Genomic DNA, 23,287 nt, shown 5'->3' with positions numbered 1-23,287 from the left:
TTGGGTATAATCTCCTGTATACCCTGATTAAGCAGAAAATTCGTAAAGATAAATGGGGGTGACTGGTTCTCAAGGTCTTGAGTGTGATGGAAATGTGTTATATGGTTTTGTCTGTGGATATGTAATGATGATAGTGGTGTTTATGAATAATTCAAGAGGGTGATGATGGGTGTTTGTATAAACTTGAGGGTATGTATGTATGTATATATATATATATATATATATATATATATATATATATAATGAAAGAGGGTGATAGGTGTTCCTGTATAAACTGGAGAATCTGTATATAATGATCGGTGTATATGGGAGAGAGGGAAAAGTATGGGGGAGAAAAGTATCTTGATGGGTGTTTGTGAATGATTGGAGAGGGGGATGGTAAGTGTTACTGTATAAATTGGAGAATGTGCATGTATATAATGAATATTTGTGATGATAGGTGTTTCTGTATAAGCTGCAGGATGTGTGTGTATATATTGATCGGTGTATATGGGAGAGAGAAGTATAGGGGAGAAGGAAATTATTAAAGGAGAAGTGGCGGTGGTTGGACTAGGGAGGACCCCAGGACAGGCAGGGGGAGAGTAGCGGGTGGAAGCGGTGGTCTCTGGCCCCGCAAAAGCTGCTGCAGTTCGTTGATTTAAAGCACCCGCTGGGGGGGATGTAAGAGCCGATAACTTATACCGGAATATTGGTATAAGTTACTGGCTATCGGCCTCAAAGTTAACATTATTGGTATCGACCCTAAAAAAATCAATATCGGTCGATCCCTACTTTGTAATGAAACTTCTCATTTTACCATAAAATGTATGGCAAACCCCAAAAACTATTTTTTTTTTAGGGAGGAACTTTAAATGAAAACCACAATTTTGCACATTTTGGAGGGTTTCCTTTTCACACTGAACAATTTACGGTAAAAATGATGTGTTCTTTATTCTGTGGGTCAATACGATTAAAATGATACCCAGGGCTAGATACTTTTATATTTTTGTAACTTAAAAAAAAAAAAATCTAAAACTTTTTGTACAAAATCAGTAATCTAAAATCGCCCTATTTTGACCACCTATAACTTTTTCATTTTTCTGTATGTAGGGCGGTATGAGGGCTAATTTTTTGTGCAGTCATCTGAACTTTTTATCGATACCACATTTGCATATATAAAACTTTGCTATAATTTTTTTAAATAAAATGTTACAGAAAAGCAGCATTTTTGTACTTTTAATTTTTTTACGTTTACGCTGTTCACTGTACGGGATCATTAACATTATGACTCCTTTCCATTATATTCTATTAAGCCTCCTGTCTGCCTACTCCCAAATTCTGGTGACAGCTCTATAAAGCAATGCATGAGAGTAATGTACATGTGTATGTGTATAACTATCACACATCAATACATGAGAGTAATGTATGGAGGTGACACAGTACATAGCCCTGACACAGCGGCTGGATGGTGCAGTCAGATGAGCTCCCCACAGGTGGTAGGGGGCTGTGTGTTTACGTCACCCATGCGCCCCTTACATTCCTTGCCATGGCGGTTCCCTCAGCACGTATTTTCCCGCCATATTCCTTTAGTACACTACAACCTGCTCTCACACCGCGCAACCATGAACAACTACCATCCTACAGCGACCCCATAACAGAATGTGCAAACCCGCAGACTGTACACACCAGCAGCAGAAGACATCTCTTTAAAATCCAGCCCGCGCTTACCTTTGTCTGTGAGGGAAATCTGCTTGTGTCTGACGTCAGACGTTACGGTTATAGAGAGCGGCCATTTTGGCGGCGCACTGTTTCCTTTCCAGCTAGGCAAGTGTGTGTGGGCGGGACTGCGCTCTAGTTCCTCATCCGGACTGTGTTGTGTATTGTGGCACTGAGGCTGCTTATAGCCGTACGAGCTGACAATGGGGAAGAAGCATAAGAAGCACAGGTCCGAGTGGAGGTCGTATGATGCTGGGGACTTGAGTTCCCCCCCAGACCAGTCTCAGTGTGAGTATTCTGTACCAAGTACTTGGGGTTCTGCCCAGTCACAAACGCTTATATGGTAAGGTAAGGTAAGGTTTTTGACGGGCGTGGTTTGTCGCGATGGTTGTTATGGGGTGGGGCTTGTAATGGATGCGATTTGCCAAAAAAATGTTTCCCCAAACATCACCTGTATAACGTTCTCTCATAGAGGGGAGTGTATCAGGAGGGGGTTACCACAACAGTGATCTCCGGTGCCATTAGCTGTTAACCCCTCAAGAATGCAGCATGTTTTTACCTTTGACTAAGCCCAATTTTTAAAATCTGACTTTTTTTGTGTTTACTGTGTGGTAAAAATGTTATCTTTCTGTGGATCAGTATTATTATGGTGATACCATATATATATATATATATATATATATATATATATTCGTGTTATTTTTCCTTTTCATGACAAAATCCTTTTTCTGTTGCCACATTTCGACACTCATAACTTTTATTTTTTGTCTGACCACATTGTGTGAGGGATTCATTTTTGTGAGTCTGTACTTTTTTTAAGTACCATTTTTGCGATACATGCTACCTTATGATCACTTTTATTCCATGTTTTGGACCAACATTAACAATTCTTGTGCTTTTTGTTGCTGTTTTATTTTTATTTTTTTTTATGGGGAGTCACTGTGCTGGATAAATAACAACATGTTTTAATGTATTACGAACGTGGCATTACGAACGTGGCAATATGTACTGTGTATAGGCTTGCTTTTGGGTTTATTTTAGTGATAACACAGGCATTTATTTTATTTTTTTACACTTTATTGATATGCCTTTTATTTTTATAATTTTTTACTTTTTACCTCTTATACTATAACTGTCAGTATTACCAATGACACTCATCCTGTGAGATCCAGCCTATGGCTTGTCCTAACAGGCTGCCATACTTGGCAGTAAGGAGGCCATCAGCGGGCCTGCTGCAGCCTTGACAACCATCGCATCACAGGGTCACAAGACAATGTCATCACAAAGAGAAGGAGCAGGCAATAGGGGAGAGCATGAAAGGAGGGGGCTTTGAGGACGATGGTTAGACCAGCATATGTGATGTGGGCATAGGAACAGTATGAAGAGCAGGGGCGGATCCAGAGTCTAGTCTCGGGAGGGGCACTATCAGAATATTTTGTGTTGGCAGACAGAAAATAAAGTGTTTTTTATTTTTTATGAAACTAAGGCCCTTTTCACACTAGCAAATTACTCCGTTTAGCAAGTTCTGTCGCTAGTTCCATCCTAAAATCAGCTGTCACTGTCAGTAACCAAATCCTATACGTCCGTTAGAAAATCCCATTTTAGTCTATAAGATTTTTCTAATATCCGTTTTAATCCATTATAGTCCGTTATTGATAACGGACGTTATTTTGTGACGGAAGATAGCACGGAAGAAAATAGTTCACAAACTATTTTCTTCCGTGCTATCTTCCGTCACAAAATAACGGACTATAATGGATTAAAACGGATATTAGAAAAATCCCATAGACTATAATGGGATTTTCTAACGGACGTATAGGATTTGGTTACTGACGGTGACAGCTGATTTTAGGACGGAACTAGCGACAGAACTTGCTAAACGGAGTAATTTGCTAGTGTGAAACAAGCCTTACAGGTATGTAATCCTGCCAGGTAGGTAGTGTCCCCCCCATGTAAGTAGTGGCCCCTAGTAGGTCATGTCCCCCCAGGTAGGTAGTGCCCCCTGTAATTCCCCAAATAGCTGTCCCCTGTATGAAAACCCCCATACAAGCTATGTAGATAGCCCCCCCCCCATATTAGCTTCGTAGATAGTCCCCACATTAGCTAGGCAGGAACGTAGTAGTCCCCCCACAATTAGGTTAGGCAGCAGTAAACACCCACTCACCCCCAATGGCTCTTCACCCTGTCAATTTGTTCACCTGCTGAAGCAGGAGACCACCATTTAAACAATAGGTTAGGCAGCAGATGTTGCCCCCCACAATTAGGTTAGGCACTACTGGCTGTATCCTCTTGACGGCAGCCGTTGGGCCTGGAAAAACATTGACATTTTTTTATTTAATTTTTTTTTATGTCGGGGGATCCACTACTGATGCAGGGGTTATAGGTAGCAGTACATAGAAAGTGCTATATATGTGTAGTAGGGGACTGTAGGGAGCAGTATATGTGAGATTGGGGGTCATGGCAATCAGTATGAGGGACATACAGAGCAATATACAGGGTGGGCCATTTTATATGGATACACCTTAATAAAATGTTCGTGAACTTTTTTTACATAATTTTTTTAAACTAACAGGCTAGTTTAGCCCCCAACTTTTCCTTTTCATAAGGGGTAAAAGGAGAAAAAGCCCCCCAAAATTTGTAGTGCAATTTCTCCCGACTACTGAAATACCTCATGTAGTCCTAAACTGTTTCCTTGAAATACGACAGGGCTCTGAAGTGAGAGAGCGCCATGCGCATTTGAGGACTAAATTAGGGATTGTATAGGGGTATTCTATGCCAGTGATTCCCAAACAGGGAGTCTCCAGCTGTTGCTAAACTCCCAGCATTCCTGGACAGTCAGTGGCTGTCCGGAAATGCTGGGAGTTGTTGTTTTGCAACAGCTGGAGGCTCCGTTTTGGAAACACTGCTATACAATAAGTTTTTCATTTTTATTGGGGGGGGGGGCAGTGTAAGGGGGTGTATATGTAGTGTTTTACCCTTTTTATTATGTGTTAGTGTAGTGTTTTACGGTACTTTCGCACTGGCGGAGGTTTACAGTGAGCTTCCTGCTAGAAATTTGGGCTACAGCGAAAAATTTGCCGCAGCTCATACCTGAAGCAGGAAACTTACTGTAAACCTGCCCGTGTGAATGTACCCTGTACATTCACATGGGGGGGGGGCAAGCCTCCAGCTGTTTCAAAACTACAACTCCCAGCATGTACTTACAGACTGTGCATGCTGGGAGTTGTAGTTTTGCAACAGCTGGAGGCACACTGGTTGGAAAACATTCAGTTAGTATTTTCCAACCGGTGTGCCTCCAGATGTTGCAAAACTACAAATCCCAGCATGCCTGGACAGCAAACAGCTGTTTGGGCATGCTAGGAGTTGTAGTTTTGCAAGATCTGGAGGGATGCAGTTTAGAGACCACTGTATAGTGGTCTCAAACTGCAGTCCTCCAGCTGTTGCAAAACTACATATTCCAGCATGCCCAAACAGCTGTCTGGGCATGCTGGGAGTTGTAGTTTTGCAATATCTGGAGGGCTACAGGTTAGACTGTAACCCTCCAGATGTTGCTAGGCAACTTACCGACTTCCGTTGGATCCAGGAAGCCGTCCTCTTCTGCTGCCCGCACCGATCACCGCAGCCGATCGCGACCCGTAGCCTCCACAGATGGGTAAGTGGATCTTTGGTGCCCGGTCCCCTTCTGTTCCCCATTCTTCCCCGCCTATTGGGGGGGCAGGACGGGGAAAACGAAAGTTACCTCGCCCCCCGATCTGCTATTGGTCGTCGCTTCTGACGACCAATAGCAGGGATAGGAGGGGTGGCACCCCTGCAACCTCACTCCTATCCCTTCAGGGGGATCGTAGGTGTCATGGACAACCGCGATCCCCCTTATATTCCTAGTCACCATAAACCCGTATGACCCGGAATAGGCGCAAATAGATTTGCGGCGATCGCCGACATGGGGGGGGTCTGATCGATATCAGCAGTCACCCCGGTCCGATCCCTGCCCGCTGCACGGCAGGGACCGAAATTCCCACGCCTGTACATGTACGTCATGGGTCCTTAAGTACCAGGGTCCCATGACGTACCGGTACGACATGTGCCCTGAAGAGGTTAAGGACCGAGCGTTTTCAGTTTTTGCAGTTTCGTTTTTTTCCTCCTTACCTTTTAAAAATCATAACCCTTTCAATTTTGCACCTAAAAATCCATATGATGGCTTATTTTTTGCGTCACCAATTCTACTTTGGGTAAAATGACTGATGTCATTACAAAAATCTACGGCAAAACAGAAAATAAGAAAAAAAATTGTGGGACAAGATTGAAGAATAAACACCATTTTGTAAATTTGGGGGCTTCCGTTTCTATGCAGTACATTTTTCAGTAAAAGTTACACCTTCTCTTTATTTTGTAGGCCCGTACGATTAAAATGATACCCTACTTATATAGGTTTGATTTTGTATTGCTTCTGAAAAAACAAAAAACAAACTACATGCACGAAAATTAATACGTAAAAAAAATTTCATATTCTTACCCTTATAACTAACTTTATTTTTTCTCTGCACACGGGGCGGTCTGAAGGTTCTTTTTTTTTTTTTTTTTTTTTTGACGTGATCTGAAGTTTTTATCGGTACCATTTTTGTTTTTGATCTGACTTTTTGATCCCTTTTATTCATTCTTTTTTATGGTATAAAAAAAGTGACCAAAAATACACTATTTTGGACTTTGGAATTTTTTTGTGTGTACGTCATTGACTGTGAGGTTTAATTAACAAAATATTTTTATAGTTTGGACATTTCCACATGCGGCGATACTACATAAGTTTATTTTTATTTACACATTTAGTTTTTGTTTTGTTTTTTCATGGGAAAAGGGGGGTGATTTGGACTTTTATTAGAAGGATTAAATGGTCTTAACTTTTTATTTTCTTTTTACTTTTTTTTTAATGCAGTGTTATAGTCTCCTCTAGGGGCTATAACATTGCACACACTGATCTCTTACACTGATCATTGTTATCCCATAGGATAACATTGATCAGTGATTCTGCCTGGATTTCAGGCACAGAGCAGTCATTCGACAATCGGACGTGCAGGAGGCAGATAAGGGACCCTCCTAATGCGTCCTAGCTGATCATTGCTGTTTCACCGCGATGGTCCCGAATAGCCTGACTGAGCATCTGCGGGGTGCATTTTTACAACTTTAGACGCGGTGATCAACTTTGAACGCCACGTCTAAAGGATTAATAGCACGCGGCACCGCGATCAGTGACGCATGCTATTAGCCACGGATCCCGGCCATTGTTAGAGGCCGGGCCCAACCCGCTATAGAAAGGGAGTGGTCTCCCGATTCCGGGTCATACGGGTCACTGGTGACCCGGTGATCCGGAAAATAAGAGGGCTCGGGGGGTGTCCGAGACACCCTCGATCCCCCTGAAGTGATAGGAGTTCAGTGGCAGGGGTGCCACCCCTCCTATCCCTGCTATTGGTCGGCCGAGCAACCGACCGATAGCAGAACGGGGGAGGGGGGGTTAAAGTTCGGTTCCCCCGCTTTGCCCACCTATCGGTGTCCGGGAAAAACGGGGGAACCGTCCAGGGAAGGTCGGCGCCAAAGGTCCCTTACCTGGATCCCCGAGCGACGGCGGCGGCAGCAATACCTCCGGGTCCTGCTAGGTGAGTTGTTGCCTAGCAACATCCGGAGGGCCACAGTTTACAGTGGTCTCTAAACCGTGGCCCTCCAGATGTTGCAAAACTACAACTCCCAGCATACCCAGACAGCTGTTTGCTGTGTGGGCATGCTGGGACTTGTAGTTTTGCAATCTTTAGAGGGGTTCAGGTTGTAGACCACTAAGTGGTCTCAAACCGTAGCCCTCCAGATGTTGCAAAACTACATCTCTCAGCATGCCAAGACAGCAGTTTGCTGTCTGGGCATGCTGCGAGTTGTAGTTTTGCAACAACTGGAGGGCCACAGTTTTGAGACCACTGGACAGTGATTTACAACCTGAACCCCTCTAAGTCTTGAAAAACTACAACTCCCAGCATTCAGGAACAGCATAAGGCTGTCTTGGCATGCTGGGAGTTGTGCTTGCGTGCCTCCAGCCATTGCATAACTACATCTCCCAGCATGCCCTTCCGCAATCAGTACATGCTGGGAGTTGTAGTTTTGCAACAGCTGGAGGCACACTGGTTGGAAAATACTGAGTTAGGTCATAGAACCTAACTCAAGGTTTTCCAGCCAGTGTGCCTCCAGCTGTTGCAAAACTACAACTCCCAGCATGCATGGTCTGTCAGTGCATGCTGGGAGTTGCAGTTTTGATCCCCCTCCCATGTGAATGTACAGGCTACATTCACACTGGCGGCAGATTACAGTGAGTTCCCTGCTACAAATTTGAGCTGCGGCAACTTTTCCGCCGCAGCTCAAACTCCTAGCAGGAGACTCCGTGTAATCTGCCTCCAGTGTGAATGTAACCTAAAAACACTACACAAACATAAAATAAAGAGTAAAACACTACATATACACACGTACACTGCCCCCCCCCCCCTCCCAATAAAAATGAAAAACGTATTGTACGGCAGTGTTTCTAAGATGGAGCCTCCAGCTGTTGCAAAACAAAAACTCCCAGCATTTCTGGACAGCAATTGACTGTCCAAACATGCTGGGAGTTTAGCAACAGCTGGAGGCACCCTGTTTGGGAATCACTGGCATAGAATACCCCTATGTCCACCCCTATGCAAGTGCCTAATTCAGGCCTCAAATGCGCATGGCACTCTCACTTTGGAGCCCTGTCGTATTTCAAGGCAACAGAATAGGGTCACATATGGGGTATCGCCGTACTCGGGAGAAATTGCCTAACAAATTTTGGGGGGCTTTTTCCCCTTATGAAAAGGAACAGTTGGGGTCTACACCGGCATGTTAGTGTAAAAATGTTTATTTTTTTACACTAACATGCTGGTGTTGCCCTATACTTTTCATTTTCACAAGAGGTAAAAGGGGGAAAAATGCCCCCCAAAATTTGTAATGCAATTCCTCCCGAGTACGGAGATACCCCATATGTGGGCGCAAAGTGCTCTGGGGGCGCACAACAAGGCCCAGAAGGGAGAGTGCGCCATGTACATTTGAGGTGATTTGCACAGGGGTGGCTGATTGTTACAGCGGTTCTGACAAACGCAAAAAAAAAACACACCCACATGTGACCCCATTTTGGAAACTACACCCCTCACGGAATGTAATAAGGGGTGCAGTGAGAATTTACACCCCACAGATGTCTGACGGATCTTTGGAACAGTGGTCCGTGAAAATGAAAAATTCTGTGAGGGGTCTAGTTTCCAAAATGGTATGCCATGTGTTTTTATTTTTATTTTATTTTTTTACTTTCCTGGTACCATAGGGGCTTCCTAAATGCAACATGCCCCCAGAGCAAAATTTGCTCTCAAAAAGCCAAATATGACTCCTTCTCTTCTGAGCATTGTAGTTCGTCCGCAGTGCACTTCAGGTCCACTTATGGGGTACCTCCATACTCAGAAGAGATGGGGTTACAAATTTTGGGGGGTCTTTTCTGCTATTAACCCTTTAAAAATGTTGAAATTTGGGGGAAAACCAACATTTTAGTGAAAATTTTTTTTTATTTTTTTTACATATGCAAAAGTCGTGAAACACCTGTGGGGTATTAATGCTCACTTTATTCCTTGTTATGTTCCTCAAGGGATCTAGTTTCCAAAATGGTATGCCATGTGTTTTTTTTTTTTTTTTTCTGTTCTGGCACCATAGGGGCTACCTAAATGCGACATGCCCCCCAAAAACCATTTCAGAAAAACGTACTCTCTAAAATCCCCTTGTCGCTTCTGAGCCCTCTACTGCACCCGCCGAACACTTTACATAGACATATGATGTATGTGCTTACTCGAGAGAAATTGGGTTACACATACAAGTATACATTTTCTCCTTTTACCCCTTGTAAAAATTCAAAAATTGTTTCTACAAGAACATGCGAATGTAAAAAATGAAGATTTTGAATTTTCTCCTTCACTTTGCTGCTATTCCTGTGAAACACCTAAAGGGGTAAAACGCTGACAGAATGTCATTTTGAATACTTTGGGGGTGCAGTTTTTATAATGGGGTCTTTTATGGGGTATTTCTAATATGAAGACCCTTCAAATACACTTCAAACCTGAACTGGTCCCTGAAAAATAGTGAGTTTGAAAAATTGGAAAATTGCTGCTGAACTTTGAAGCCCTCTGGTGTCTTCGAAAAGTAAAAACTTGTAAATTTTATGATACAAACATAAAGTAGACATATTGGAAATGTGAATAAAAAAAAAAATTATTTGGAATATCCATTTTCCTTACAAGCAGAGAGCTTCAAAGTTAGAAAAATGCAAAATTTTCAATTTTTTTCATCAAATTTGGGGATTTTTCACCAAGAAAGGATGCAAGTTACCACAAAAATTTAACACCATGTTAAAGTAGAATATGTCACGAAAAAACAATCTCAGAATCAGAATAAGTAAAAGCATTCCAGAGTTATTAATGTTTAAAGTGACAGTGGTCAGATGTTCAAACAACGCTCTGGTCCTAAGGTGTAAAATGGCCTGGTCCTTAAGGGATTAAAGAAGCAATCTGGTTGCTATGGGCAACTGCACCACTTTTACTCTGCACAGGTTTTGATAAATCTCCCCAGTTGTGTGATAGACACTCTTTCTAACAATGTGTCTCTTACCAAAATCCATCCAGGTGTTGCGGTGATATCCTTCAAAATGTATGTGTAAATTCTTGGAAACTGGCATTCCCGTTGCGCTTTTAGCGATACAAACAATGTCATTTCTCAGCCATTCTGCCCACCCCTTTATTTATTTTCACTGCTTCTGCAGTGATGATGTCTGTCTCACGATCCGGGGATCTTTTCACACATATAGCTATTTAGTTATAGGATATTATCATCCAGAGGTTCATGCAGACTTTTGCTGAGCATCAACTATACCATGTATTTCTTCTCCAAATGAGGCACATAAATCCATGTTTGTCTTTTGAATGGGACTTTAGCATTGCACTAGCAAGCCAGACTGCTAAGTCATCCAATGTTGAGCATTAGCTCAAGCATTATTCACCCAGCACATACACAATAATGAGACTTGGCAGCACCTTTTATAGTAGACTATAACGGTAGCATAGTAAAAGCCTTATGAGATGCAGCTTCAGCCTTTCTCCTTGTAATGTGTTTTTCCCAGTCAGCCCTTACAAGCAGGGAGCATGGTCAGGCTGCATCTGATAGGACACACTAAAGAATCTGCAGATTGTCAGTAGAGAAGCTGTATAACTCTGCAGCTAACCAGTATATGCATCCACCTTCTATATCATTGCTTTTCTGATTTCATAAGGTAGAAATGATCTCTTCACAGTCTGTCCATGTGGTACTTGCAGAAGAACAAAGAGGGTAGAGCTTAGTGTGGTGTGTCGGGTCATAGAGAAGGAGACATCTAATAGGTAATCATTTAGTCCACAGGAAGTCTTTAAAGGAGTAGTCCAGTGTTGACCCAGTGGTGAACAACTTATCCCCTATCCTAATGTTAGAGGATAAGTTGCAGATCGCAGGGGGTCCGACCGCTGGGGTCCCCTGCGATCTCCTGTACGGAGCCCCGACAGCCCGCGGGAAGGGGCGTGTCGACCTCTGCACGAAGCGGCGGCCGACAAACCCCCTCAATACAACTCTATGGCAGAGCCGAAGCGCTGCCTTCGGCAATCTCCGGCTCTGCCATAGAAATGTATTGAGGGAGCGTTTCGGCCCTCCGCTTCGTGCTGAGGTCGACACCTGCTATCTGGCCGGAGAGCCTGGCCCCTGTACAGAGAGATCGCAGGGGGCCCCAGCGGTCGGACCCCCTGCGATCCCAAACTTATCCCCTATCCTTAGGATAGGGGATACGTTTTTCACCACTGGACTACCCCTTTAACACATGAGTGACTGATTGTGTCTATATGTAGGAGCATTTCATTTTCTGTTTGTCATTTTGGGGATTACATGATTTAACATGTATGTATGCTAGTAGGCTGGAATGAAACAAATAACTCCTAAAATACTAACTCCAGAGTCCTTATTTAATATATATTGTTACTATTTTAGATTATGTAGGTAAACCTTCAGAAAAGCCTTTGAAATTGGTTCTTAAAGTTGGAGGAAGTGAAGTGACTGAACTTTCTGGGTCTGGACATGATTCTAGTTACTTTGATGATCGTTCAGACCATGAACAACGTGAGCGTCATAAGGAAAAGAAAAAAAAGAAGAAAAAGAAGTCGGAGAAAGAGAAGGATAAACATGTAGACGATGAAGAACGGAGGCGGAGGAAGGTATGTGGTATATATTCCTTGGTTTAGCAGTGACTTTCATTTAATTAAAGCATTACTGTCATTAGAAACAACTTTTTTAATTTTAATACTTCCTTAAAAACTATGCATTTTCCTAATATACTTCATAAAAACTTGATTGGTAAAGATGTGAAAAAAACTTTGAGAAACTGCCACTTAGGGTTTCTTTCTCTTTATTTTGCAAACAAACCCTGGTCTCCTAGCCTCTTTAGACCTAACCACAAGAAGTTTTGACTTGTTTGCTGATGGGGGTGTGGTTACCTCCCTGCTTTGCTCACTACCGTGCCTCAGTGTCGCTTTCACAATTGTGATCTGAACACTGGTGAGATCCAGACAGCTTTCAGCCTATTTAGAATTGTTCATTTCTAACGGTAATTTGTTTTCCCGTTGTCCTAACAGTGGCATATATGGGGTATTTTGCCCCCGTGGAACTGATTAGGACCGGTGGAAATTTTATTGACAACCTCAACTAATTAAAGTTTTAGACCCTCCTAACTCCCCCATAAAAGAAGGTGAGAGACCCAGCCCCCTTGTGTTATAGCAAGCAGAAAAAACATAAAAAAAAAATATAGGGAGGGATTGTTATGCCACTGTTAGAACTAAGGGAAAACATCCCCATATGTGCTTGCTAAATCCCCATATGTGCCACTTGTTAGGATGTAAGGGAATTTTTAATTTCTAACGATTCCCTTACATCCTAACAAGTGGCACATATGGGGATTTAGCAAGCAGATACCCCTATGGCAGGGCACTCATGCCTGGTGGAGGATATAACTGACCGCCCAAATGAGGAATAGCTAGCTATTCTGGAATCCACTCTATAGTGTGAGATAAAGGTGGGGTGAGAACTCCAAGAATCCCCGGTCATCCTATGGGATAGGAGCTAGGTGGCAGCTGCCACCTCACTCCTATCCCCTGCCATTAGTCAGTTATGACAACTAACCAAAGGCAGTTGGGGGTGGGGGGGATTACCGTGGAAATCCCTCTCTGCCCGCCCCTGGATGTCTGGCAGAGCGGGGGGAGAAGATGTCGGCGTGGACCTGTGACCATCGGCGGGATCAGCGGCTGTGAAGGTAGCAGTAAAGATCGCCATAATACGATCTTTACTGCTGCCTTCTAGGGGTTGCCAAACTACAACTCCCAGCATGCCCAGACAGCCTTTGGCTGGGAGTTGTAGTTTTGCAACATCTGTAGGGCCACAGTTTGGAGACCACTATACAGTGGTGCCCAAGCTGTAGCCCTCCAGATGTTGCAAAACTACAACTCTCAGCATGCCCAGACAGTCCAGACATGCTGGGAGTTGTAGTTCTGTGACATCTGTCCCTTCAGATTTTGCAGAACTACAACTCCCGGCCTGCCTGGACAGTCTGGGCATGCTTGGAGTTGAAGTTTTGCAACATCTGGAGAGCTACAGTTTGGACACCACTGCACATGTCCTTTTTCTGTCTGGGCATGCTGGGAGTGTAGTTTTGCAACAGTTGTAGGCGCACTGGTTGGGAGACACTGAGTTAAGTAAAAAAAAACTGTTTTGCAACCAGTGTGCCTTCAGCTGTTGCATAACTACAACCCCCAGCATGCAAGGACAGCCAAAGGGCATGCTGGGAGTGTTACTAGTATGCCTCCATCTGTTGCATAACTACAAGTCCCAGCATGCCCTTCAGTTGTCACTTCATGCTGAGAGTTGTAGATTTTGCAACTGCTGAAGGCACACTGGTTGCGAAGTTTGTTACCTAACTCGGTGTTTTGCAACCAATGTGCCTCCAAGCTATGGCAAACTACAACTCCCAGCATGCACTGATAGACTGTACATGCTGGGAGTTGTAGTTTTGCAACAGCTGGAGGCACACTGGTTGGAAAATACTGAGTTAGATAACAGAACCTAACTGAAGGTTTTCCAACCAGTGTTTACAGTGAGTTTCCTGCTTGAAGTTTGAGCTGCGGCAAATTTTTTGCTGCAGCGCAAACTCCTAGTGGGAAACTCACTGTAAACCTCTGCCTGTGTGAATGTACCCTAAAACACTACACTACACTAACACAAAATACCTCCCCTCCCCCCCCCCCCCAAGAAAAAGGAAAAACATATGGTACGGCAGTGTTTCCAAAACTGAGCCTCCAGCTATTGCAAAACAACAACTCCCAGCATTTCCGGACAGCCACTGACTGTCCAGGCATGCTGGGAGTTTAGTAACAGCTGGAGGCACCCTGTTAGGGGTATTCTATGGCAGTGATTCCCAATGTCCACCCCTATGCAATCCCTAATGTAGTCCTCTAATGTGCATGGCGCTCTCTCACTTCGGAGCCTGTCGTATTTCAAGGAAACCGTTTAGGGCCACTTATGGGGTATTTCCGTACTCAGGAGAAATTGCACTACAAATTTTGGGGGACTTTTTCTCCTTTTACCCCTTATGAAAAGAAAAAGTTGGGGGCTACACCAGCCTGTTAGTGTAAACATTTTTCTTTTTTTTTTTACACTAACATGTGTTGCCCCATACTTTATTTTCACAAGCGGTAAAATAACACAATTTCTCCTGAGTACCGAAATACCCCATATGTGGGCGTAAAATGCTCTGCGGGCGCACAACAAGGCTCAGGAGTGAGAGCGCACCATGTACATTTGAGGCCTAAATTGGTGATTTGTACAGTGGTGGCAGATTTTACAGCGGTACTGACATAAATGCAAAAAAGTAAATGCTCACGTGTCCCCATTATGCAAACTACACCCCTCATGGAACGTAACAAGGGGTATAGTGAGCCCAAACACCCTACAGGTGTTTGAAGAATTTTCGTTAAAGTTGGATGGGAAAAAGAAGAAAACATTTTAGTTTTTTTTACTAAAATGCTGGTGTTACCCTCAATTTTTCATTTTCACAAGGGGAAAATAGGAAGAAAAAAAACAATTTGTAAACCCATTTCTTCTGAGTATATAAATACCCCATCTGTGGACGACAAGTGCTCTGCTAGCGCACTACAATGCTCAGAAGAGAAGGAGCATCATTGGGATTTTAGAGAGAAAATTTGTCCGGAATTGTAGGCCACGTGTCTTTAGAAAGCCCCCATAGTGCCAGAACAATGGACCCCCCCCCCACATGTGACCCCATTTTGGGAATGTACTTAGGGATACAGTGAGCATTTATGCCCCACAGGTGTCTGACAGATTTTTGGAACAGTGGTCAGTGAAAATGAAAATGTAATTTTTCTTTAGCACAGCCCACTGTTCCAAAAAGCCCGGATTATCTGGGCAAGTGTCACATTGATATGTGGTGTCCTTCCGAATTCCCTTCCTGAAACACACTCTGCATTTTTTCTGGGTTCGTCCCTTCTTTTCAGTGAGGGGGGGGGATCACACCTGGAAAGTGTTGGCCTGGGACGATCCTGGTGCCTATAACTCCAGAGCCTTGGGAAGTCCGGCCTGATCTTTCCCGATCAACAAAGATCAGGAACCTTAGGACTTCTTCTTGGTAATGGAGGAATGTCCCTGTGTTGCCAGCGTACTGGGATAGTACAAAAGCGTTGTACATGGCAACCTGTACCATGTAGACCGCAACTTTTTTTTGTACCGTGCCTGTGTTTTCCGCATGGCGTTATATGGTTTGAGGACTTGATCTGAGAGATCAACTCCCCCCCCCCCCCCATATACCGATTATAGTCCAGAATACAATCGGGTTTGAGGACCGGTCCCACGGTACCTTGCACAGGGACAGGGGTGCTGCCTTTCCCATGAATAGTTGTGAGTATAAGGACATCCCTCTTACCTTATACCTGACCAACAACAGGTTATCATGGGTCAGGGCATGGGACTCACCCTTGGGGATAGGCATCTGGACAAAATTTAGAGGGAGGCCTCTCTGGTTCCTCCACACGGTGCCACAAGCGGACGTGGATCTGGCGGAAATGGATTTGAACAGAGGGATGCTGGTATAAAAGTTATCCACGTATACGTGGAAACCCTTATACAGCAATGGGTGCATAAGGTCATAAACGATTTTCCCGCTAACACCCAGAGTGGGTGGACATTCTGGGGGTTCAATACGGAAATCTCGTCCCTCATATACTCTAAACTTGCAAGTGTACCTGGAGGTACTCTTGCAAAGTTTGTAGAGTTTCACCCCATACCGCCCCCACTTCGAGGGAATATCCTGGCGGAAGATGAGTCTCCCCTTAAAACTGATGAGAGACTCATCTACAGAGAGGTCCCTGAGCGGTACGTGGGCCTCCAAAAATTTGGCCCCAAAGTGATCGATGACTTTGTAAAGCCGGTCATGGGCGGGATCACCATGGGGCGGACATGCCGCATTATTTGCATAATGTAGGCATTTCCGAATCGCCTTGAATCACTTCCGTGTCATCGCCATACTGTAAAGCGAGGTCTGATAGAGGACGTCCCCGCTCCAGTACTGACGAGCACTTGGTTTTTATACCAGGCCCATATGCAGCGTGAGGCCCCAAAATATCCTCATTTCCGCTGCATCAATGGCATACCATTCATTGGACCTGGCCAAAAACGAATTGGGGTGGTGGGCAATGAAGTGCTGGGCATACAAGTTTGTTTGCTTCACCATGTGATTGACCAGGCTGTCACTGAAAAAAACTTTAAAAAGTCTATATCAGTGAATCCAGCATGGTTAATCCGGTTTCCTGAGTTGCCAACAAACTCAGGAATCCGTGGCTGATAACCCTCTGGGGGGGCTCCAGACAGGGTCATCGGAAGCGGGCTCCGGTGCATTTGTCTGAGGGGCCGGACTCCTATTATGAGCGGCATTGCCACTCGTACTAGTGTCGACCACTGGGTCACTCTCATGGGGGGTGCGTGGCCTCGCCTGGTGGCGTCTCCGCCGCCTTACAGGGGACTCATCATCACTGCTAGATGATGAGGAGGACGAGGAAGAACACAAAAAAGTAGGATCTTCCTCGTCCTCACTGGCAGATTCTGAGTCGGAGGCTAAAAAAACGTAAGCCTCTGCTGCCGAAAATGCCCGGCGGGCCATCTCCTTTTGTCTACGGTGGCGAGGGTGGGGCGGAGGGGGTGCAGGGAAGTGTGTAGTATGTGGTGTTTGGTGTAAACTTACAGGAAAAGAGAGAAAAAAAGCTGCGGCCCCCCCCAAATAAATGGGTGGCCCTCGCAGCACCCTGAACCCCTGATAGGGCCCGGGGTCACACGGATCATGTGACGGCGGACCCTTGGGGACCTATTGGGGGGGGGGGGGGGGTTACTTTTTTTTTTTTTTTTTTTTTTACTGTTTTTTCACTTTTACTTTCGTTTTGATTCCCTACCTGTAAGCTGGAAAAAGCTCACCCTGATCTAATGGGGTCCTCTTCTTCCTGAGGGTCTCCGATGCTCCGAGGGGGGATCACGGTCCTTATTTTCCCGCTCTGCTCACTGACTGAACTCGGTAAGCGCGCAGACCGGGGAGAAGGAGCCGTTAACCCCTCCTCTGCCGCACTGCTATTGGCCGGACGATCGCCGGCCAATAGCGGCGTTGCTGGGGAGATGACAGTATTGTCACCTCTCCCCAGCAATGGCAGGTGATTGGCGGTGTATTGTACACCGCCGATCACCATTTATTACCGGGTCATCGGGTCACAATTGACCCTAATGACCGGAATCGTCGCAGATCACTAGCGTGAATTTGCTTGCGATCTGCACCGATTGCCGACATGTGTGGGTCCCGGGACCCCCCCTCGGCATTTGCATGGCATGCCTGCTGAACGATTTCAGCAGACATACCGTTACGATCTCCGCCCGGCGAGCGATGGAGACCGGAATGACTCAGGACATATGCATACGTCCTGGATCCTTAAGTACCAGGGTCCCAAGACGTATGCATACGTCTTGGGTCGTGAACAAGTTTAACACACCAATTTTAAAAAGAAATACATTTTTTTTCCCTTATGAAGAATACTCAGACTCCATGCATCCTTTTGAAAATATGGTGATGATCTACGGAAACTAAAAATTAATAAAAGTATCAAAACCACAATTTATCCAATTTATTCAAACCTGTATGTAGCCCAGTGGGAAGAGTCCTGCATATACACTGGAAGTCAACTTGGTGCGAACCTGGTCCTATGGAAACGCTGTATAGACTATGTGGTTTTTATGAGCCTGACCATGTTTTTAAAGGAATCTATAAAAATGATTATTTTTTCATTTTACTGCAGTCAAACCATGGTGCATTTTTTAGATTTAAAAATAAATATCGAAAACAATAAGGTTATCACAAGCACTTATAATAAACTGACAGCAACAGTTTTTATTCATATGGAAAGTTGTCATCTGCATATCTGGTTTCATAACATCCCCCGTAGCCAATTCCTCAGACTACGCAGAAATTGTACAGAGACAAAACAATACAACACAGAAGCTTTAGAAAAGAAATTTACCAACAAAGGATATGATGAAAAGACCTTAAATGGGCACTGTCATGAAAACAAAAAATTGATATGTTGTAGTACTTCAGTACTACAACATATCTCTAATATAGTTTAATTAAAAAAAGTAATTTTAAAACCGTTTAAAATCACTTTTAAATTCGGCCACTAGGGGTCGCCCTCCTAGTGGCCGAATGCATTCAGCAGTGACGTCACCACTGAATTTCGACTCGTTGAAGCCTGGCAATCAGACAGGCGGGAGCGAGCGCTTTGAAGGAAGAAGACGCGCCCAGGCTCGGGGACAAGGTAAAGTATTATGTATACTGTTCACCTATACAGTATGCCTCCAGTTCCCCCACTACAACTCCCAGCATGCCCTGGGAGTTTTAGTGGGGAAGCCTGGAGGGACACTGTATAGGTGAACTGAGGGGTAGTGGGTTGAGCGGAGAGGCGGGGCCGGGGGGGGGGGTTGCGGGCTGCGCGGCGTGGAGGGAGTACTCTGGGTGAACTAAGGGGGAGGGGGAGTGAGTTGAGTGGCGCGAAGGGGCCGGGGGGGTTTGCGGGCTGCACGGCGGGTGATGTGCTCCGGTGTTCACCTATACAGGGTCCCTCCAGTTGTTTCCCCACTACAACTCCCAGCATGCCCTGACAGCCAATAGATGTCAGGGCAAGCTGGGAGTTGCAGTGGGGAAAAAGCTGGAGGCACCCTGTATAGGTGAACTACGGGCGGAAGTGCCGGCCCCAGCAGGCATCAGTGACGTGGTGCCTGCTGGGGAAGTCTGCCTGGTAGTGAGCACACTACCAGGCAGACAAAAAAGCTTTTTTAATATTTAAAAAAAAAAAAAATTTAAGGCAGGGAGGGGGTTAGGGATAGATGGGTAATAGGCAGGGACAGAAAAGAAAAAAAAAGTGATGGTGGGAGCTACCCTTTAAAGGGGAACTCCGGTGGAAAGAAGTAGAAAAAAAAATGTTTTCAAATCAACTGGTGCCAGAAAGTTAAACAGATTTTGTAAATTACTTCTTTTTAAAAATCTTAATCCTTCCAGTACTTATTAGCTGCTGTATAAAACAGACAAATATGTGAATTTCTTTCCAGTGTGACAACAGTGCTCTCTGCTGACACCTCTGTCTGTGTCAGAACTGTCCAGATTAGAATCATATCCCCATAGAAAACCTCTCCTACTGGACAGTTCCTGACCCGGACAGAGGTGTCAGTAGAGAGCACTGTTGTCAGGCTGGAAAGAACTTCACAAATTTCTCTGTAGTATATCTGTAGTATATAGAAGCTGATAAGTACTAGAAGGGTTAAGATTTTTAAAATAAAAGTGATCCACAAACCTGTTTAACTTTCTTGCCCCAGTTGATTTGAAAAAACTTTTTTTCCACTGGAGTTCCCCTTTAAGGAACACACACACACGCAAAGAAATAGAACAAGTAGAGAGAACAAGCCTAATTCTAAAAAAAAAAAAAAAAAAAAAAAAAAAAAATCGCAAGAAGAAACTGATAGAAAAAAAGAATTATGCAGTTGAAAACTCACACTTAAAAATCCCCATAATTACCAGCTACAATAAACCTAGTCATTTAGTGCAAAAAATAATATAAAAACATTGGGGTATTCTAAAGAACGATAAAATAATAAGGGATCATATTCCACCAAATCCATCGTTCATATACAGAAAGGCGAAAAATATTGGAAATATAATTGCCCCTACTACAAAACCAACCATCAAATCAGCAAACAAAGCAAAAAAGTAGGCACTATAATTCCCCTTTGCAAAAAAATGTTTTTTTCCCCATGCAAACACTGTAAAATGTGTAAAATTAATAGTAAAAGTGTAAATCCAGTTTACAAAATAACAAATCCCAAGGAAACCACGGAATATAAAATAAAGGGTCTAAACTGCAAAACTGCGCATAGCAACGACGCAGGGGACGCACACCGGAGGCCTGAAGCAGCGCGGACCCGACCCCGGCAACAGGTAATTATGCAACTGAGGATGGGGGGGGCATTGCCGGGGCCGCTTCTCTCCCCCTGGCTATCGGCGCCGGCAATGGGGCGCGGGCACCGATAGTCAGGGGGAGAGATCGGGCAGCGGCACCGATAGCCAGGGGGAGAGAAGGGCCAGCAGCAGGGCTCTAGACCCCAGGGCAGGCAGGGGCAGAGAAGCCGGCAGCACTGGCTGTCTCTGCACCTGCAAAGCTGCTTCAGTTCATTGATTTAAAGCGCCCGCTTTAAATCATTGAACTCCAGCGGCTTATCGGCGTATAACATGCACATAGACTTTAGGCTAAAAATTTTAGCCTAAAAAGTGCGTGTTATACAGTATTTACTTTTAAGGTGGAGAGAGCACGAAATTCCGAAAGCTCCTCCATGACTTCTGGTAAGGAGGTCTGAGGGGAGGTGACATAGAAGAGCAGGTCATCAGTACATAGGGACAATTTATATGGAGTATCACGCCCAGGATAGAAGCGTTCTGCCCCAGCGCCAGCTATTCCAGGTCTATAAAGGAGGGGAGACAGGGGGGCACCCCTGCCTAGTGCCATATGGATAGTGGATAGTGAAGGGGAGGAAAGCATACCATTGAACCTGACCTGACTTGGCCAATCACATAAAAAACCCACCCCACCCTATCAAATGCTTTTTCAGCATCAATAGAGAGCAAGCAGGCTTTGGATTTGGCAGCAGCGATCCTGAACTGACACACCCCAACAAGTTTGCCTGAGGGGAATGCCATTTCAGAGCTAGCATTACTGCAGCAGGATACTGCCTCTGACTGCCAGGGGAGTGTCTGCTCCAGTAAGGAGGAGGGCAGGGCAGGCCAGACAGGTACTGGTAGAGGGGCAATCTATTATTAGTGGGACAGACAGGGCGATCTGTCACAAAGACCGGGATCGCCGAACAGTGTGTCTTTTTGGCACTTGAGTTCGGCACATCGCGGGTCGGGTTGACAGATTGCTGGGTGGGGCTGGAGAAGACCCAGCAGTCATGGTACACTTTGGCACCAGTGACAAAGTAAGAGTTGGAGTGTCTTTAAAAATGATTTCCGGGACTTAGGCCGAAAGCTCAAGGCAATGACCTCCAAGGTAGTATTTTCTGAAACTATTACCTGTACCACGAGCCACGCCAGAGAGGCAGCGGGCGATTTAGGGAAGTAAACAAGTGGCTCAGAAGCTGGTGTAGGAAGGAGGGGTTTGGGTTCATGGAGAACTGGGCCGACTTCTCTGTCGGATGCCAGCTCAATGGACGGGCTGCACCTCAATGGGGGAGGGTGCAGCTGTGCTTGGGGAGAAGATAGCAAGAAGGGTGGAGGAGTGTTTAACTGTTTAAACTAGGGACTGGGGGGGGGTTATCTACAACATAGAGGGCACAGGTAGTGGGAACTATTAATGTACCTGGGGATTAGGTGGGGGAGGGGTTAGAATAGTTAATAGGGCTAGGCTCCATAGGGGGAAAAAAACATACACCTTTGAATTGCATGTTGACTAATGTCAGAAGTCTGACAAATTAAACTGACGAACTGGAGTTGATCATGTCTGAGGAAAATGATGACATAGTGGGTATAACAGAGACTTGGTTGGACGATAACTATGACTGGGCGCTCAACATACAGGGTTGTAGTCTATTTAGGAAGGATCGGACAAAAGGGGGAGGCGTTTGTCTTCATGTAAAGTCCAGTCTAGAGGATATATGGGAGGGAAACAATAAAGTGGAGTCATTATGGGTAGAATTATATGGAGATAAAAAAAAAAAATAAATCTGATAGGGGTTTACTTTAAGCCACCAAATATAATGGAAGAGGCTGAAGATCAATTACTGAGGCAAATAACCAAGGCACCAAATCAAAATGATGTGATAATAATGGTGGACTTTAACTATCCTGATATAAACTGGGAGACTGAAACATGTGAATCTCATAAAGGAAACAGGTTTCTGACTATAGCTAAAGACAACGATCTGTCCCAAATGGTGCAGGGCCCGACCAGAGGGAGAGCCCTACTGGAGTTAAAGGAGTATTCCAGCGCAAAATAATTTTTCCCATATCCAAAGGATAAGGGATAAGTTATAGATTGCGGGGGGTCCCCAGCAGAAAACAGCGGCAGACACTCTCCCTCCATGTATCTCTATGGGGTACATGGAGGGGCCGTGTTGGCTGTCCCGTCATGCGGGGACGGAACGCCCCCCTTTCCAGCATACTGCTGCTAGGAGATCCCGGGTGCCCCAGCGCTCATACCCCCCGCGATCTATAACTTATCCCCAATCCGAAGGATAGGGGATAAGTTATATTGCACTACAAATCTCCTTTAACCCCTTAAGGACTTAGCCCTTTTTCACTTTAAACATTAATAACTCTGGAATGCTTTTACTTATCATTCTGATTCCGAGATTGTTCTTTTGTGACATATTCTACCTTAACATAGTGGTAAATTTTTGTGGTAACTTGCATCCTTTCTTGGTGAAAAATCCCCAAATTTGATGAAAAAATTGAAAATTTTGCATTTTTCTAACTTTGAAGCTCTCTGCTTGTAAGGAAAATGGATATTCAAAGTAAAATTTTTTTTTTTGGTTCACATATACAATATGTCCACTTTATGTTTGCATCGTAAAATTGACGTGTTTTTACTTTTGAAGACACCAGAGAGCTTCAAAGTTCAGCAGCAATTTTCCAATTTTATACAAAATTTTCAAACTCGATACTTTTCAGGAGCCAGTTCAGTTTTGAAGTGGATTTGAAGGGTCTTCATGTTACAAATACCCCATTATAAAAACTACACCCCAAAGTATTCTACACCCCAAAGTATTCAAAATGACATTCAGTTAGTGTTTTAACCCTTTAGGTGTTTCACAGGAATAGCAGCAAAGTGAAGGAAAAAATTCTAAATCTTCATTTTTT

At 44.4% G+C, this 23,287-nt stretch overlaps 2 protein-coding genes across 10 annotated transcripts in view; one reads left to right on the top strand and one right to left on the bottom strand.

Moving 5' to 3' along the window:
- The window catches only part of TRIP13 (thyroid hormone receptor interactor 13), a 339,103-nt gene extending 337,256 nt beyond the window's left edge, over positions 1-1,847 (bottom strand). The window contains exon 1 of one of the 5 annotated variants that reach the window (XM_056520206.1): positions 1,708-1,847. The gene's annotated coding sequence lies outside the window, so the exon portion shown is untranslated. Of the gene's footprint in view, positions 1-1,422; positions 1,541-1,665; positions 1,688-1,707 lie in introns of those variants that run through there. The other 4 variants (XM_056520208.1, XM_056520207.1, XM_056520204.1 and 1 more) reach the window with 4 other exon arrangements.
- BRD9 (bromodomain containing 9) overlaps positions 1,730-23,287 on the top strand; it is a 284,425-nt gene continuing 262,867 nt past the window's right edge. For 4 of the 5 annotated variants that reach the window (XM_056520202.1, XM_056520201.1, XM_056520200.1 and 1 more), the window contains exons 1-2: positions 1,733-1,983; positions 11,785-12,008. In XM_056520202.1, coding sequence (XP_056376177.1) covers positions 1,899-1,983; positions 11,785-12,008 — 309 coding nt within the window. In that variant the 5' untranslated portion in view covers positions 1,733-1,898. Of the gene's footprint in view, positions 1,984-11,784; positions 12,009-23,287 lie in introns of all 5 variants that reach the window. The other variant, XM_056520203.1, reaches the window with a different exon arrangement.

Source organism: Hyla sarda, chromosome 5 (assembly GCF_029499605.1).
Source record: "Hyla sarda isolate aHylSar1 chromosome 5, aHylSar1.hap1, whole genome shotgun sequence".
Taxonomy (NCBI): Eukaryota; Metazoa; Chordata; class Amphibia; order Anura; family Hylidae; genus Hyla; species Hyla sarda.
Note: the sequence above shows the minus strand (reverse complement) of the source record. Positions and strands in the feature narration are given on the sequence as shown.